The sequence below is a fragment of the Ambystoma mexicanum genome, chromosome 3p (assembly GCF_040938575.1).
Source record: "Ambystoma mexicanum isolate Mex_15411 chromosome 3p, UKY_AmexF1_1, whole genome shotgun sequence".
Taxonomy (NCBI): domain Eukaryota; kingdom Metazoa; phylum Chordata; class Amphibia; order Caudata; family Ambystomatidae; genus Ambystoma; species Ambystoma mexicanum.
In genome coordinates, this window is record NC_090925.1 from 879,914,744 (window position 1) to 879,933,538 (window position 18,795).

Consider the following 18,795-nt stretch of genomic DNA (forward strand, 5'->3'; position numbering starts at 1 on the left):
TAGGGTTTTTCAAGTTTCAAAAATAATAATATGCATAACATTGACATCACAGGAAATTACAAAACATAGATTGTTGGCACAGCACTATTGAAGCATTCGAAAATACACAACCCATCAAACAGCACAACATGAAAAGATGTTCAAATGTTACAAATGTGTAATTCTGAATGGTAAGTTAACACCAAATTCAATTACCTAACTTTAACAGAAGGTAATCACACAGAGCTGGTAGGCAACCATTGTCACTGCTCTGTAGCCGCAGCCTGGGCAATACATATGTATTCCTGCAGTGCAAGTTGAACACTGAATGACATGGAGACGGATACCCCCCTCAGTCTGATAGGCAGATGCTCTGTGATGGTGTTACGCTGTGCCACTTGCCTTCACTGGTGGTTCACCTAAGGGTTATCCGAGCAAGAGTGCAGGACAGAGTCACGTCGCTGTCAGGTCAGTGGATTGGTCTGAGCCCAATCTAAGTAATCCCCTAGCAGCCCACTGTACAGAAAGATTAATTCATGTGTTGCATGAATGTGCCCCCGTGTATTCTAAAGCACGGTAACCCCCTGGTTCGGACTGTGGCATAACATGGTCTCCAGCACCAATGAAAAAGTGGCCCGCAGTTGCAAATGGCTATTCATTCCTTTTGTGACACTGTTTGAATAGTACCCAAGGGTTTTTTTTGGGATAAAATGTGATGAGAATTGTGCATTTTAAAGAATATATGTATTCAGCAAAACTGGTCAAAACTACTAACAGTACAAAACTGGGGGGCCCTAACCATCATGTTGAGATGCCTCCCCACCCGCACTTCTTCAGCCAGGGCTGAGCAGCAGAGCCGCTGTATGAATGCTGTGAGTGCGCTGCAGGCTCGTGAGTGTGGGGAGCACTGCCTACCCTGATCCAGGGAGTAGGGTCACTAGGAGGATCCCACACTGTTCAATTATGATTAGAGAATATGTACACATGTGCTTTAGTAACCCCCATTCTTGGGTAGGAAGTTACTCCACTATTGATGCTTGGAAGCTTCTGATGTTGACCCACATCTAGGGTTGTCCTTCTTCTGGCCCGAAGAGGATTTTGTCACAAACACCCGCAGTGCTTTGTGTCTTCAACAAGTCACCTTTGAAGGATTAAAATGTGTAAATATCTAAAGTTGGTAATCTCAGAATTCCATGCTCATATTGTCTATGTGGCGAACCCTAAAATGGGTTATTACGATACCGCTACATTTTTCATATGCTTGGCTGCATTTTGGATTGGTAGTTCCGTCTGGAAAAATATATGCACTTATCATAGTATATTAGAAGTCTTCCCTATCACCTATTTCCCATTTATATGACGTTAGACTGCTGTTGACTTCCCGGCATCTGAACTTCGGCAAAGCCCAGGTTTTGGGGAGCTGAGATTTGCAGTGGTGTGTGTTTTGGGAGTTGCTGTTCAAAGGTATGGATATTTGGCCGTGCTGCTGTCCCAGAGAATTCCATAGCGTGAGGCTTTATTATATTTTCTCAGGGTCCTAGTTGACCTAATGCAAATTTCTATGCTACATGCTTGTCACAGTGAGCACATGAGTTACTGTAGGAACTGCCATACTGTCTTTGCTCAAGTTCTGTGGTTCTAGATTGTTGCTCATTGCCATGCAACTGATTTTGTGTGCTGTGTGTTTGTGTGAATAGTACTAATTGTTGGAATGTGTACCATTGTGGAGAGGTGCGGGGTGTGGAGGACAATGAACATGTAGTAACAGAACCCTAGGCATATAAAGAGTGTTGGTGAGTGTGGGAGTAATGCAAAATGCAGCCAGGATTTTTTTCCCCCATAAAATATGGGGACAGGACTGATGAGGCTTTTGGTACTGAAGTTTGTATCACTCAGTAATGCCCTGTATGCCCGTTATGCTTGAGCTAAAACATGGCGCTGGTGCGCAGTGTATTCTGGGGGCACTCAGAGCCATAATGGATTTTTACTCCATGCCTCAGTGAAAAGCTGTACTTACTTTGCTGAGAGCTGAATTTACTTTGCTGAAGAAAACATGCTTTCCAAACCTGGTATGCAGTCAAGGACATTCTGCTGGGAAAGCTGGTTTTGTTATGTCTTGTTATGAGTTATGGGACTGTTTTCCGTGGCGTTTGTTCTTAGGAGAGGGAAGCGCTTTGCCCCTTGAGGTTACTGTCGGTTGACCCAGCTGGCAACCAACGGTTACCCATCAATGCGCAAGTGCATTGCCAGAAGGTTCGAGAAATTACCACCCCTTTTTGAGGAGTGCATATATGCGGAACCCCTCAATGGTCAGAGGGGACAAGTACAAAGACCTCAGTCGGAAGGAGGACGCCTTTGTCCGTTATACCTGTGGGCTGTTGTGCTCTCAGCCTGGCTGTTACCGGGGTCTTCCAGCCGCTTCTGGCGAGATGAGGGATTCAGTTACGCCCACAGTGATGTATTTTCTTTTGAATTCTCTGTCTTTTCTGTGATTTATTTCTGTGTTATCACTTGTTGCTTCCAAGCTTTGAATAAATAGCCCTATAAGTGCTCATTATTTTCTAAGCGTGCGTGTGGTTGTAAGTCATTGTGTCTTCTACCTGCGTTCAAAGTATTGGCTCTGCAATTGCGCTCGTGATTAATGACTGTCCGTGCACTTTGGGCGAGCAATACAATGCCTTAAACACATTTTGAACTAAACTTTTGGCAGCCAAAATAACACAAGAAGAAGAATCATTAAAGACTGAGGATGCCATACATGTTTTCTGGTGAAATATTCTCCCTCTCCCCTTTTATCCTGGCTTTCCCCTATCCCCATGCCCGCCTATCCGTCCCTGTCCCCCCAGAATGTGATTTCGCTCTGTAGTCCTGTTGAAATAACGGGGCAGATCCACATAAAGAGGGGATTGGGGTTCATACACTTCATGTGACAACATGGACCTTGACACTGCTACATATGATGATCCATTATTGTATGAAATGTCACAATACACTGATATCGTAACCATTTTTTTCTTAGTGCACTGAGGGATAATGCTTTATGAGGCCACTTCCTGTGATGCCATGGTGGAGGCGTGGTCAAATGACATCACTTTCTGTGATGTCACCATTGGGGGCGTGGCACTGTGATGTCACTTCCGCTACCCCTGGCTTTTTGGTGAAATGATGTCCCTGCATTTGCTTTCTTCCCAATTCACAATAATGTATCTGTCACCTGCTGTCTCTGCTTGTCTGTGAGTCTCCAGGTGAGCCTGTAAAGAACACTAACATTTGTCCATGTCTCTTTCTGAAAAAATGCTTGAGAACATCTCCAACTGCTGGGTTTGTGCTCACTTCCTGCATGATGCTGAGGCTGGTCTTGTCTGGTGTAAAAAAGGGCAACACTCCACTCTTTCGATAAGCCCGTGATCGAATCCATGTCTGCCCCTTAGTACTTTTCCCTCTTAATGTCTGCAGGATTACTCCCATAATGTCCTTTTTTCAACTCCTCTCCCTCACTAACCCGCAGCCTTTTCTGTCGTGATGCCAAGCTTATTATCTTTCCGCTACTGGTGACTATTGGTGTGTCCCAAAATATGAAGACATCTTGTACAGTCTCCTTGTTTTCCTGTATATATAGTCCCGGTTTGTCCTGAGTTTCAAGCTTCCTGTAGGAGCCATGACGTGTTGAATTGCCATTGCTTTTAACTGGATTTCGCGCTTTTGAGCAGTTTAATGCAAAAGTAATGTCTGCAGTCTGCATGGTTTGATATAACTACCTCCCCTAAATATTCCATCATGACCTCAGGCAGCTGGGATTTTGATAGTAAGAAGTACTCAAACCTGGACACTGAGCCCTGTGACTATTCATAACCTGGGCAGGTTACCCCAAAGCTGGCCTATCCCTGGTGTTCTTTCTTGGTCAATGTTGGCGTGCAGAGACATGTGGATCCTTGCTTCGGTCATTTACAACTTCTACCTTGTGTTTCCAGTGTGATTGCAGCATTTCTATATTCAAGGCATCTCACTGTTTCTCAAAAGCAGTTCATTTTAACTTAACAATTGAAACGTATTCACTTTGTAAATACATATGTCCAGGTCAGAAGTTCATAGATATGTGTTCATACATGGTCCACAAATACTTACTGGACATAAACTGTGTATGTATGTGTAGTTGTGCATGGACACTGTCTTGAATTTGTCCAAGTCTACCATTAGTGAATATTTTCCTCCAGTGAGTGTTGGCGGTAAGCTTCCCTGCCCTCAACATCCCTTGTGTGCAAACCTCGGGTTGCTCAGCTACTCTGCCCTAAGAGAAAGGTTCTGGAAAGCAAACTGTTTTCTTAAATGAGTTGGGATTATTGATGGTACTGGGGATATAATAATGATACTTGCGAAAGGATTGCGACTGTATCAGAGCTCCCACTTACCCTCAGTAACGTGAAGACCGTGGCTGATGCAGAGAAGCTGCCCAAGACTAGGGCTGTGTAGAGCACTCCAAGAGTTCCCAGGAGGGTGGGGAGCTGCGGGTCAAAAAGAGTTTCCTTTATTTTCTATGTATATGTGCATGCTATAAACATACACTACTTTCATTCGAACATGGTGAACAAACACAAACCTAAGCAATAGAGATGCGTTAACACGTTAAACAATTAGAAAGCGGTGCTCGGTGACGCAGAAGTATAATCCAGTTAAGAAAATGCAGTCCGTCCATAGAGGTAAATTGCTGTGCAATACTTTCCAAGAGACTGGACTGGAAGAACTGGAAAGGGCAGCTGTGCAATATTGCTGCGTGCAATGGTATGGTGTATGAGTGCTGTACAGGCGTGGTTTAGACTGGGTTGTGTGGGGACAGAGTGAATAAGGCAGTATGTGGAGCTAGTGAATGTGGGTTGCATTTTAAAATGATGTAAGAATGCTGTTTGTGGGGAGGGTGGTTGTGAGACCATCATTGACTTGATTGTAGTTGGAGAGAAAATTGACTTTTAACACACTCTGCACAAGATTGCAATACCCTTTAGTTCAGCATCCTGAACTTTGGTGCCTCTCTCACTATCTGAAAAAGCCTTGGCCTTCCTGCGAGGAGTGATTTAACACTCCTCGCAGGAGGACCACCTGATTCTAGATTTAACACCAGAAGAGGGGGTTGGAGATGTAAGAAGCAACAATGTATTTCCATATAAATTGTTAAGTACGTATGGTCCAGACACAATTATAAACAGTTCCAGCGGGCCAGCTTTTTTAATTTGAGGAGTGTAATTGTTTTCAATGAATTGTCCTCAGTGAGCAAAGCATGTGACCTGTCGGATGAATCCTGACACTTCTCTTGTTTACCACCGCTTTTACCACATGATCTTAGCTAGACATCTACAGACCTTGTACTGTGCATTTTATTGTATATGAGCTTTCCGGGACATTCCGACCTATGCAGACCTGGTAAGTCCCCATTCAGTTAACCATTCCCCATTCCCATTTGAGCCCCCATAGGGCTCAATGGGAATGGGGAAGGCGCTAATAACGGGCCCGCAAGACCACAATTACTGTGACTCAAGCTAACACTGACTCAAGGTTTAAGGTAGAAAAATATAAGTACATTTATTTTTAAACCATTAATTATAAACACAACACTTCTATTAAACTTAAACACAAACCACACATCAAATATACTACAACTAACCAATTCACTTTGTACAGTATGTCTCAAGGTAAGTACCCTGTGATTGGATGAACCGGTTTTACGAACAAAACACGTTACCGTGAATACAACTGCGATCACTTTTTGACAGTTCGGTCTACTAATTAAACGTGTATCCGTGACATGAAATGCTACGGGGGCAAAAACACACTTAGCACCTGAGATACCCAGAGGGAGTTGGAGGCAAAAATCACAGGCAATATTTTGGTTAGGCAGACAGAATCGAGAAATTCTCAGAGACAGGAGTTCAAGAGTCAAAGGGCCGGAGCCAGGGTCAAGTGACACCGGGGGCGGGTTGCCGAAGATCACACAGTCAGACAGTTCACGATTCAACGTAGCAAAGAGTACTTTGATATTGTCAATGTTTGGAAGCAAAAGTTATAAGAAGGAGGGAAGGCCAGGGCAAGCCTTGGAGATGAAGAAAAGGGGTTCACCCAGTTTCCTCAAGCAGAACACAGTACCTTATTCCAATGGTGCAGCTGGTGCCCTGGCAGTTGTTCCTGTTGGTTTCCTGCAGACCCACGATTCCTGGAGCTTTGTTGTGAAGGAGGACGTCTGAAGGGGTCTGCACCACACAGGGATGAAGCCGGCAGCAGCGACAATGAATAAAAGGTGCGCTCCTTAAAAACAGGAGAGGCTCTTCAAATGGCTATCCGGACCACTACAGCAGTGTGCAGCGATTTCGACCAAGGAAGAGGATCCTCTGGCTGTGGAAGACGAGCTGGTTATCACCACCAGGCTCAAGGGAAGAAGACTCTGGACTGGATCTTCTCTTAGTCATCGAAGGGTAGATAGCTCAGGACTGCAGCAGGGCTTCACCGGGACGGGTAGTTGCAGCCATCGTCGTTCTCTCCGCTTCTCTTCACTTCCTTGTAGTTCCAGTGGCGACTCTCTGACTTCTAGCCCAAGAGACCTGCCTTTTATGCGCAAAACCCCCATTCACACAGCCTGGCTGTCAATCACCCAGCGGGGGCGTTGTCCAGCCTGGACAACCACCTCAGCCAATCATGGCAAAGTGCGATTTGGGTTTCCTATGATACCCTGTGCAGGGGGTGACTACACCCCTCCCTTACAATCAGCCCACCTAGACACCCAGGCGCCTGGTGGAGGGCTTCTGAGCAGAAGCCCGCCAAAAGACGGTATACAAAGAAGACAAACCTAGTTTGCCGCGCAAAGTAAAACACAAGAAGGACTTTAACAAAAAGAAATGGCGAATAAACCCAACCGGAGCCAAAAGAAAGACCATTTGGTCAAGCGGGTTTATGTTCGAGGCTAATATAATGGCCAAGAATAATACCACGTTTATCTAATATAATCGCGGTAGAAAAGTTAGGGTAGATACCACTGCCACCAGCCAAGTCTAAATGTTAAAAGAGCGAAACAATGCTCTAGGAGGTACAGATAAAAAGGGATACAAATTAACCCTTTCCAGTACTCCATGGAAGATGGGGTGTACTGGATCTGTGGTAGATTGACTAAGTAAAGTTAATGGCAACTTTACCCTTTTCTGGGGGACTGTAGTCAGCCTCAGAAATGGAGTTGGGGGAAGTCTCAAAGACAACCCTGTGCCTCGACACTGAAGGTGCTGTGTGACACACAAAAGAAGGGGACTACTGAAGTGGTGTACTTCAGAGTCCACAATCACAAAAACATAAATACACATGGCAAAACACAGGTAAGAGTGGGGAAAAGCCGGTCAAGTGGCACAGCGAGTAGAGCGCTCGCTTTGACATCAGTGCAGAGCCTGCGAATGCAGGTTCGAATCCCGGCAGCACCAAACTCAGCGTTTCATCCTTCCGAGGTCGATAAATGAGCACCACACACCGTGGGTAATAATAAGCAGCGCTCAGATACCTGAGGGTTCGTAGCGCTATATAAATGCCAAATTATTATTATTATTATTAAAAGCTCACACTCTTACCAAGTGGAAAAAAAATAAACTCCAGAAGTCCAGCAAAGCTGCTGGGGGACTCACTAGGTGAGGGAAATTAGCCATAATTGAGAATTCTCCCTAACAGCCCCCTCTCACCTACTCATCCATCCTGGCATGTTGCGGCAGACCCCACCCACCCAACCAAGTTCAAAGTACCCTGCCCCCACTAGCACCTACCCACTTGCCACAGCTCTGCTCATCTTGCCCCTAAATTCCATCTGGTCTTGCTTTTGCCTGCTACCACCCACCCTGCCTTGCTTTTGTCTGCTCCCACATGGCTTTTGGCTCTCACTCCACCCACATAGCCTTGTGTTGCGTTCCTCCACCCCTCCTTGCTTTTACCTGTTCCACTCACCAATCCATCCTCCATTTTGCCTGCACTCCTCCCTTTTGGCTGCCCCAACTCGTCCACACAGTTTCTCTTTTTCCTGCCCCCCCTGCCTTGCTTTCGCCTGCCCCCAAACGTCCACCTCGTTTCGGCCTGGCAACACCCACCCACCCTGCCATGCTTTTGCCTTGCCCCACCAATTCTCCTCCACTACCTCGCCTCATCCCTACCCTACACCACCCACCCACCCACTCTGCCTCTCCCCTTCCCTGCCCCCACTCATACACCCCGCCTCACCCCTACTTGTCTCCCACCTACTCACTCACTCTAGTTCATGCCTGCTTGCCTCAATAGATCACCCACCCTAGCTCACGCCTGCCAGCCGACTTAGCTCACCCACCCTAGATCATACCTGCCGACCCCCTTACCACCCTAGCTCACGCCTGCCCACCCCCCTTAGCTCACTTCTGCCCACCCCCTTAGCCCACCCACCCTAGCTCAAGCCTGCCCACCCCCATAACTCACCCATCCTAGCTCACACCTGCACACCCCCCTATCTCACCCACCATAGCGCACGCCTGCCCGGCCCATAGCTCACCCACCCTTGCTCACGCCGCCCGCCCCCATAGCTCACCCACCCTAGCTCATGCCTGCCCACCAGCTCACCCACCCTAGCTTATGCCTGCCTGCCGCCATAGTTCACCCACCCTAGTACATACCTGCCTGCCCCTATAGCTCCCCCACCCTAGCTCACGCCTGCCCACCCCTTTAGCTCACCCACCCTAGCTCAGCCTGCCTGCGCCCATAGTTCACCCACCCTAGTACATAACTGCTCACTACCATAGCTCACCCACGCTAGTTCTATGCTTGCCTGCCCACCCCCAAAGCTCACCCATACCATCAGTATGTTTGTTTTAATACTTTCAAACATTTCTGTAAATTTGTGCCCAGGAAGTACAGTAAAACATTTTTTGTACACTGAAGTTAATGGTCGTTTTTTTACCATGTCCATTACAATGTTAAGTGTCTGCAAACACTAAATTACCAATATGTTTGAAATAATTGGAAATTGAGGTGCCAAGTAGTATTTTTACCTACAAATATAATATCTGCAAACTACCAAACTACTGGGTTAGGCAATGCTTATATATTATAGGTACGAATGACCATGTGTGAACATCAGATACACCTTTCAAAGCCTGGCACTATTTCTTTACTAGCCGGACACTGGTCTTCGGTCAGAATATTGTCAGGGTCCAGTGCTGGCTTAATGGCCTTTAGATTGACTCGAATCGTTTTGGCTTTGAACATAATACATGTTCAATGTTATCCCGTGTAGCTTGTGACGCAGTTGCACCAGCCCTTGATTCGCCCTTCATAGGCAGGGACGTCATTCCACCAAACGGCCAGGGATAGCGGACCTGACGTCACACGACCCTTGACCTCTTATGACATCACAGGAAGTGGTGACACTTGACCCCCACCTCGAAGTCGCATCACGGGAAGCGATGGAACACGACCTTTCAACCTTTGACAAAACAGGAAGTGGCATCACATAGCATTGTTTCTAAGTACACTATGAAAAATATGATTACGATATCACTGTAAAGTGATATACATTTCATACAAGAATTGATCACCATATGCATCGTTAATATTAGCGCGTATAGGCCCATTTACCAAATTACTGTGTATGCAAACAGACGTCCAAGGCCAAACGATAATGATGTGTTATTATATAGCACTTACGCTTAAGCGCGGTCCAAGGCCAAACGATAATGATGTGTTATTATATGGCACTTACGCTTAAGCGCGTTGTATAGAACAAACATACATACAATATCACCCAACCTGTGTTGGCACTCATTTATCAGCCTCAGCAGGATGAAAGGCTGAGTTGACCTTGCCGTGAGCCGAACCAGCACTCTGCAGATCACAGACACATTGCAGCAGCAAGCGCTACACCCACTGAGCTATCTTTCCGGCTATAGCAATGAGAAAACCAGCTACTCCAGAAACAAAGAGCCACATGCCGATGGCCACAGCCCAGGAGCCTTAATTAAAAAAAAAAAAAAAAAAAATCTTTTCTTTACATTTTCTTTTTTTAAGGGGTAGCAAGGGAAACCACATACGGCCTCTGATCTACCAGTAGATCAGGCCCCTATGGGCAGATACATGCCTGAATCGCCAGCACTGTTACTAATGGTGCTGGTGATTCGGGCAATCCCATCCCATGGAGTTCTATGTGGTTCCATGTAATGTCTCCGTCACCTGTCGGGCGGCTGAGACGGTATGGTGGTTTCCCGGTATTCTGCGGGTATTCCGCCGGAATTATCAGCGGGATACCGGGGAACCAGCACTGAGCCCCATAAACATTGTTGCTGCCTTTCAGTTATGACATGAAGTTTATCGAGGAAACCGAGGTTGCACTTGACATCTGGCAGCCAAAGTCTTATGCAGTTGCTAATGCTTGTTTTTTTATGCAAGAGAAATACGGAATTCTAATAAAGGACCACAGAAGAAAAATAAAAAAGCAATGTAAAACAGAGATTTGGAAGACAACGAAAATGTATTTCATATATCGTCCACTAGAGGGTACAAACAGAATTCAAAACAAGACATACAGGCCCTGATTCACAGAGCATTTTCCAATGGGGTTTTGCCATTATAGAACGCTTCTGTGAATTAGGCCCACAGAGTTCCACACACAATACAAAATTGAGCAATGGAGAGGAGATTCTGACAAGAATGTCCATCTCCACGCAGCAACTGCTACCAAAGTAAAGGAAACAGGAACCAGGTATGAAAGACAATGCGTGTTGGGTACGATTATAACAGTGGTCTTCAAACTAAGACGCTGCCTCATTGGGAGAGGACTGGATGAAGGGGGAGGGGGCGAGGATCTTTCAAAAACTGCGTAGGTGGCTGCTTTCAATAGAAAATATAAGCAGATATGACATGTGTGTGATGTCCGACAACACCGTTGTTACTCAAGGTGGGGCTCGACATTTTATTTATTTATTTAATCATAAAGCACATTTCACTGGCCCAGATGCATATTAGCGCTACCAGGACGTACAACATATAATCATAACATATAAAAACAGGGACTATGCCTAGCAAAGGACGGACAGCCCACAGGCCAAGCCTGACTGGGGCGCTGTAGTAAGACTAGGGTTCATCCGAACAGTCTGGTTTTCTGATCCTTCTTAAACGTAGAGAAAGATTGGCACAACTTCAAATCGAGAGGCACCGCATTCCAGCTCTCAGGGGCCGCATATACAATACCCTTACTCAAGGGGTGGCTGAGCATCAAAAGGTTTGAAGACAGCTGGATTATAAGGTCAAGGGCACATTGGACAGCAAGCAACATACATGAGGATTTCACATGGGGGAAACCACCAGGGGCATTAACAGGATCCTGAGATTGTATAAAGCCCCTCCCCCCCGGCTTTGGTGATCTGCGGTTCCCATGCTATTATCAAGATGTTGGCCCTCATTACGACCCTGGCGCTGGACCATGGTGCTAATAGCACCATGGTCCATGCCGGTAATTTACCGACTGCGCCATGGCGGAATGGGGAATTACCGCCCCATTCCGAGGTTGGCGGGGCGGTAATTCCCCATGCTGCCATGGCCCTTCCCCATTCCCATTTTTGCCCCATAGGGCTCAATGGGAATGGGGAATGCGATAAGTACGGTGCCGCAAATTGCACACATACACATAACGGCGCCGTTAACCCCTTAACGCCAGGGTTGTAATGAGGGCCATTGTCTTGAGACATAGCAGGGTCGCAGAAACATCTGGTGAACCCTAGTTGGTGAGATTTTATTCAGGTATTCAATTTGATCTTCTTCCGAGGAACCTGGACAATGGAGCAATTGTTTGTCCTTAATGGCCTAAAGGAGCCAAGGGCAGAACTTTGGGAGGTTTATCAATATGGATACACGTAGCACTTAATTGGGAGGTGACACCATGTGAGTCAGATACTTTGGACCTGCAGTTCTTAAAAATTTAGTGAATAGCATGATCTAAAGCTCTTTGACATTTATTACCTCCCTGGCTATTAACCAAGACTTTTCAATAGGTGGGGGCACTAAAACAACATCATATGTCTTGCTTGCGGGGGATTTAAATTTACAATATGAACCCCTGCGAAATCTAGTGGTACTCTGGGATGACCAAGATGAGGCCTGGGTCATCCCGAGCCTGGTCTCTAGTGTACTCGGAAGCAATTGAAGTTGCAGGGACATTCAATGAACTCAAATGAAGGGCATGTAATAGCCGGCTATCGAGCGATCAACCAGCAAAAGATACCTATTTTGGATATAATTGTTCATCTAGATTATGTCCTGTTTCTAGCTAAAGACTGGGAGCTGGTTGTTGACTGTGAAGTGTGTACATGCTTCGACTGTGACCATAGCCTGGAAACAGGTAATATTCGATCAGTGGCAATTGACATCATGGGAACTGCAAGGTGTATTATCAAATGGGTCAAGCTTTCTACTCCCTTATTCAAATCAACCTTATACACGACCCTTCTAGCAATCTTGGAAGTGTTTTTTTCCGGTTGAGCTGGGGGTAATGTAATTCTTGTGGAATTTATAAAGCTGGTGAATTTCCATTCACCACTTTTGACAAGTCCTATGGCAAGCATAAAGAAGATTGCTATAAAAAAAAAAGGAAGGATGGTTTGACCCCAAGTGTAGGCTGGCGAAATTGAAGTTCATGGAAAGTTTGAGACCAGCCCCCAAAGTTGATATATCTATTGTGTGCGGCAAAAGGGGATCCTATAAATTGCTTATAAAAGCAAAGGAGGCATTTGTTAGGTTAGGCATGTTGGACTGCTCTACAACAGACCGTGGACCAGGGGGACATGCAGTGCTTTTGGAAGCTAATTAGTGACAACGGTGCAAAAGGAGGGAATGATTTGACCTGTAGCATTACTCCAACTGCCTGGAGGACACATTTTATACATCTCTACGGAGGCGATTCAGTTGATTTTGTGCCCAATGGATGTTATTCTGTCCCGGTACGGCAATGGGTTGTGGGAAACGTCGATACCCCCAGTTTTGAGGTCAACTTGAGGGATGTAGAGGATGTGATAAAGTCACAACATGGGGGCAAGGCACCCGGCACAGATCTTATCCCAATAGATCTGTACAAGGTGGAAATAGTTGTATGGGACCCCATCTTTTGGCTGGCATTTAATGTGCTTGTCCGCCAGAAAACTGTACTCCCTTCCTGGAGGAACGCCATCATTGTTCGAATTTACAAAACAGGTGGAAAGGATGAACCAGGGAACTACAGTTCTATATCCTTACTGGATGGATAGTGCAGGCAACATTTTTGCCAAGGTAATTTTGAAGCATTTTCAGGCCTGGGCAGATACTAATGACATTATTGACCCCTTGCAGGAAGGGTTCCGCAAAGGAAGGAGCATCATCGACCAGTGTTTTAGGTTGCAATTCATTGTAAAAAACCTATGTTTTTTTGAGGTGGTTGAGGCTGTATGCCATCTTCATAGATCTCAAAACGGCTTTTGTTGGGGTCCCCCGATGTATTTTGTGGCAGGTGTTGTTAAAAAGGGGGGTTTCAAATGACGTGCTTGTCACCATTCAGAAGCTATACTCATCAAACACAACCTCTGTGCTCTGGGAACTGTGGTGGAGGTGGGGGGGGGACCGAACTCTTTTTGGTAAAGAAAGAGGTGATGCAAGGTTGTTTCCTTGCCCCCTTCCTTTTCTCCATATACATTGACGAGGACATCGGAGCACTTTATGCGAATAGTCTGAAACAGCCAAGACTGGGTGAGGAATCGGTCCGGGATTATTCTTTGCGGACGACACAGGACTACTTTCTACCTCACCAATGGGATTAAGAGTAACCTGGAATACTTTTTGGGATAAATGCTAAGAGTTGCATTTTAAAGTCAATATTGGGAAGACCAAGGCTTTGATGTTTAAACCTAGATTCTCTAAACCTTCCAGATTCGCAATTAGGATTATTAATTGTGTCTTGTATAAGGTACACTTTTTATGATTACCCAGGCGAAGATTTTTTGAGAATGGCCTTTGGTCGGCCCAAAATTAACAAGGCTTGTCTTAGTCTTAGCAATCATAGTGGGTCAATTTTGAAGTTCTTCAACTCCCATGGGAGAGGGGCAGCATCACCGGCACTACCCCTATACAGGATCCAAGCATGTGCCGCCTCCCATGGAGCCGAAATCTGGGGAAACGTCAATCTTGTGAGGCTTAGCTCTATTGCAAATTCTTTCTTGAAGAAAATGCTTTCCTTGCCACTCAGTTGCCTGAATGTATTGCTCCATATGAAGTTGGGCCTTTGCCCAATCGCGTTAGATGCCAGTTTCAAACCAGTTTCCGATTGGTTGAGGGTTTGGTGTACACTGTCTCTAATTAAGTATAGAGAAGCACTTTTTCATGTAATGGGCTTGGCAGTAGGGATATCTATTCTGTGTACACTGGGCTACGAATCATTGTGGATAAGCTCATTTAGTATGAACAAGGAACATTTGGTGAAAGTAAAAAAGACTGTTGTGCACCACACTCTGAGGATATTTATTGATGCTTGTAGTTTACTTTGTACGGGCTAAGAATGTCTGGCGTCCAAGACTGAACTAGGCCTTGAAATAGATCTGGATAAGGCCAGAGCCACCCATAGCGCGAACACTTTTCTTAAAGGTGAGATTCAACATCCTAAGGGGGTAATTCATGGAATAAATGTGCACCGAAATTTGTGGCGCAAGCTGGCGCAAGTGTGAAAAAGCTAGCGCAAGCATGTGATTCATGGAAGGCCCTCCGTGTGTTATTCGCGGGATGTGCCCCAAATCCGCGCGTGGCGCACACAGGCGCACAAGTCACTGCGACATCCCAAACGCCGTGCGCAACGCGCACAGCGAAAGCGCACAACGTGTAGCGCACACACCAAAAAGGAGGCGAAACACGCGGAATGGGGAACAACGTGTGAAAATGAGCACGTAACTGGGGAAGTACCGCTAGGAAACACACACAACGCCCACACGCTAGTGAACAACACGTATTCATGGAATTGAGTAGGGAAAATCTGCACAAGTCAAAACACACGCACATGCACAAATACGTCGGCCACACGAAAGCAGGCGGAAGCGCCCCCGCGCAGCATAAAAGTGCACGCAAACAACAAACAAGCATATACAGCTATGATGAATGTCCCATTCCTCGCAGCAGTGATCGTGGGACGCCGCAGGAGGAGGAGAATAGCCAGGCCCCGCATTATTTTGACCAGGACCAGTCTTTTTGGGATGCCTGATGACCAGGTCTATGGCAAGTATAGGTATCCACCTCATATCATCCTAGACCTGGTCACTGACTGGGAGAATGAACTCACATCACCCACTCTGTGCTCCCAAGCATTGAGCCCCTTGGAGAAGGTGCTCAATGTACTGCATTTTTTGGCCACTGGGTCATTTCAGCAGACAACTGCCATAGTGGGGGGCTTCTCACAGCCCACGCAGTCACGTTGCCTACACCAGGTGTTGGCAATCTTCACTGCGTGCCCCTCAGTCCGCAGGTACATATACATGCCCAGAACACCGGTAGAAAGGCAGGCCGTGGTCCTGGACTTCAACAGGGTGGCACACTTCCCCAAAGTGCTTGGTGTCATAGATTGCACCCATTTGGCCCTACGTCCACCTAGGGCCACTGAAAACATCTACCGCAACCGCAAGCACTGGCATTCCATGAACGTGCAGGATGCATGCGATGCCAAGGAAATCAACACCTCTGTCCAAGCAAACTATCCAGGGTCCACCCATGACAGTTTCATATACAGAATGTCCGCCCTGATCCGGGCCCTGGAAACTGGGAAGCATGGCGACACATGGCTCATAGGTTAGTACAAATGCCTGTGCACATACATGCATGTCACACACAGGCAAATACACAAACCCAACTAATGACAACCATCATCACCTCCATAGGGGACAGTGCCTACCCTCTGAGCACCCACATGATAACGCCAATACGGAACCCCACCACACCCCCCAAGGTAAGATACAACGCAGCCCATATTGCAACCAGGGCCATAGATGAGCGCACATTCAGAGTGCTCAAGTCATGCCTACGCTCCCTTGACCGCTCTGGCGGCCAGCTACTATATGCACCCCCAGTAGTGTGCAGGATCATTGTGGCAGCATGTGCCCTGCACAACGTCGCAAAACGGCAGGGCGTACCGGTGAACATGGTGGTGCCCCCACATCCCCAACCACATGTACAGGAGCTGCTCATGGGAGGGGAAAGGGTACGTGGCGAGGCAGCCCGGACCCAGCTTGTGGCCACATTTTAAACCTAAACTCCCACCCCTGCGGAGTGCACACAGGCCTGGCACATACCAGGTGACAATCGATGATGACAAAGAGACAGTCAACTGTCACAACACCCTGAGAATGTTTTCACGGAAGAGCTACATTGTGTGCATCCCTAGCTACTTAAACATAACCAAAAGGAACACATGCAAGGTGCATATCCCACCACCCCCCTGCAAAACAGGCCATGTAAATCATTGGTATGTCACCCAAACCCTCCCAACACCCATGACCCCTGTCCTCCATGCCATGCCATGGCATGGAACATCTGAACAGCCAACCAAATGCACAACACATGGCACAATCGTCATTAAGTGCAACGTGAGAAATGTAAACAAGCATGAGACATTCACACCTGACATGGGACCTGATGAACTCACTTGGCAAAAATCTCCCACACATACAAAGGTGGTCATTATGAGTATGGCGGTACGCCATAGACGGTGCCGGTACGTTACTGGCACCGTCCATACTGTACTGCCATATCACGAGTAATCCTGGCGGGTGGCGGGCTGTGTGGTGGTCGCCACAGCTGCACCTGCAGCTACCACTACCGGTGTGCCCATGTCAGCACATGTTACTTACTGTCAGGTCGCAAGGGAGCCAGGGTCAGATGCAACAGCAGCATCACCTGGAGCCGCAGGGGGTGGTGGCATGGCTGCACCAGCATGTGGCTGGACATCCTGCCCTGTGGTGCACCCCTGCCTCTTCCTGCTCTACGGCCACCCTGGCCACCCTGGACTCCACGTACTCCCTGGTTACCCCGGCCACGTGCCCGAGCACTCCCAACACTGGCAGGACACCCAGCTGAGCCCCCCATAACCTTTGGTGGCCTCACAACCATGGCACGGATGTACTAATGCCAATGGGAGCTGCACTGAACAGTTGTCCTGGTCAATTGGGGTGAAGGGGGCAGGGTACGTGAAGGTAGACGCACCCCTGTGCTCCTGCAAGGCTACCTGTGGACCCTGGGGATAAATGAAGTTCACGCAATGCTCAGGCACCCCAGAAATACAAGGAAAACGTATATGCAACCCCTGTAGCCCACGTGCGTGTAAAACAACCTCACGCAGTACGCTGTGGCACCCAGGACCACAAAAAAGCATATGCGATTAACACGCGGGCTACTATGACCTCAAAAAATGGGGTACGCGACAAACAGGGGCACCCACAGTGGGAAAAATAACATGCAATAGCATGCGCGACTCACCGTCTGCGTGGAAAAGAAATACGCGTAGGCACTGTAACCGCTGTGAAGTAATCGCGTGTGAACCCCAAAGTAGGAAAAACACACGCGTCGGTCTCCACTGAAAGCACGTACAGCGCGCTGCAGACCCGCGCGGACCATTAACACGTGCAGAAGGAAAAGCCTGCATGCGTTACGTCACTTACACGCTTACGCGCTAACACCCTTTCCTCGAATTACACGCTGACGTAATGTTTTTTCACATGCCAATTCACTCTGCATTAAGTTGGCCACGCAACAACACACGGAAGACCACGCACCTGCCCAGAAGGCCATTTTCCTGCCCCCCAAAGCCCTGGGGAGCCTCTTACAAGCCATCTGCTGCTGCCTGCCTTCTGCCAACAGTGCCCTGCCATTTGGTGCCTGCACATCAGCCATTTGAAGGGGTCCAATTGCTGTGACCACACCTGCTGGAACAGAAGACTCCCGACTGGTATCCCATTGCTCCACAGCCCAGCCCCAGGACCCAGTTGCCCGCCCACACCTGCCTCAGGGGTTGCCATGTCCGAAACAACACCATCCGGCACCAGTGGCAACCCCCCAGCAGGGAGGCAGAGGGCTGCCAGCTTCAGTGCTAATGAAGTTGGCATCCTTATGATGCCCTCTTCACACCATCGCACGCCGACAAGGAAGGACGGAAGAGGATCTGGAAGGACATAGTGGGTGCCATCAACGCAGAGGGGGTGGCACCCCGTGACATCAAACACGTCCAGAAGCGCTGGGAGGACTACAAGTCCAGGACCCTCAAGACGGCCCGGCGCCTCTTGGACGCAGCGGATGCAGTGGGGCACCGGGCCCACCCAGCAGATGAGGGTCCTGGAGCGCATTCGCCCAGTGCTTCATCACTAGATCCTCAGGATGCAGGCCCGTCTGGAGTTGAACGGTAAGTGCCCATGCATTCCCGTTTTGAACAGTGTATGTTGCAGTCTGCTGGTAGTTAGCTACTTGGCTGTATGTGTGACAATGGTCATGTATGGATGTGTGTGTGCAGGGACATGATGGTGCTGCATGTGAGTCCAGTCAGGCGTGACCCACATGGATGGTGTATGTGTTACAATGCATCATGCGGAGCAGCATTCGGAATGCACACATGTATGCATGCCTGTGTCTGCACTTGGACATGTTTGGGGTGTGAGAGATAGGTGCTGCTGTCATGGACATGCATGGTGTACATGTCTGTGTGTCTGAGTAGTGTGTGAGTGACTGGTCAATGCCATGGATGCATGACACATGTCCGTGACGATGTGTTGATTCACTGATACAGCCTAGTCA

General features: G+C 47.6%; 1 protein-coding gene across 1 annotated transcript in view; it reads right to left on the reverse strand.

Moving 5' to 3' along the window:
* Positions 1 to 18,795, reverse strand: part of LOC138581057 (large neutral amino acids transporter small subunit 4-like) — a 292,371-nt gene that overhangs the window by 137,386 nt on the left and 136,190 nt on the right. Inside the window, exon 6 of the mRNA XM_069652100.1 lies at positions 4,389 to 4,481. Coding sequence (XP_069508201.1) covers positions 4,389 to 4,481 — 93 coding nt within the window. The remainder of the gene's footprint in view (positions 1 to 4,388; positions 4,482 to 18,795) is intronic.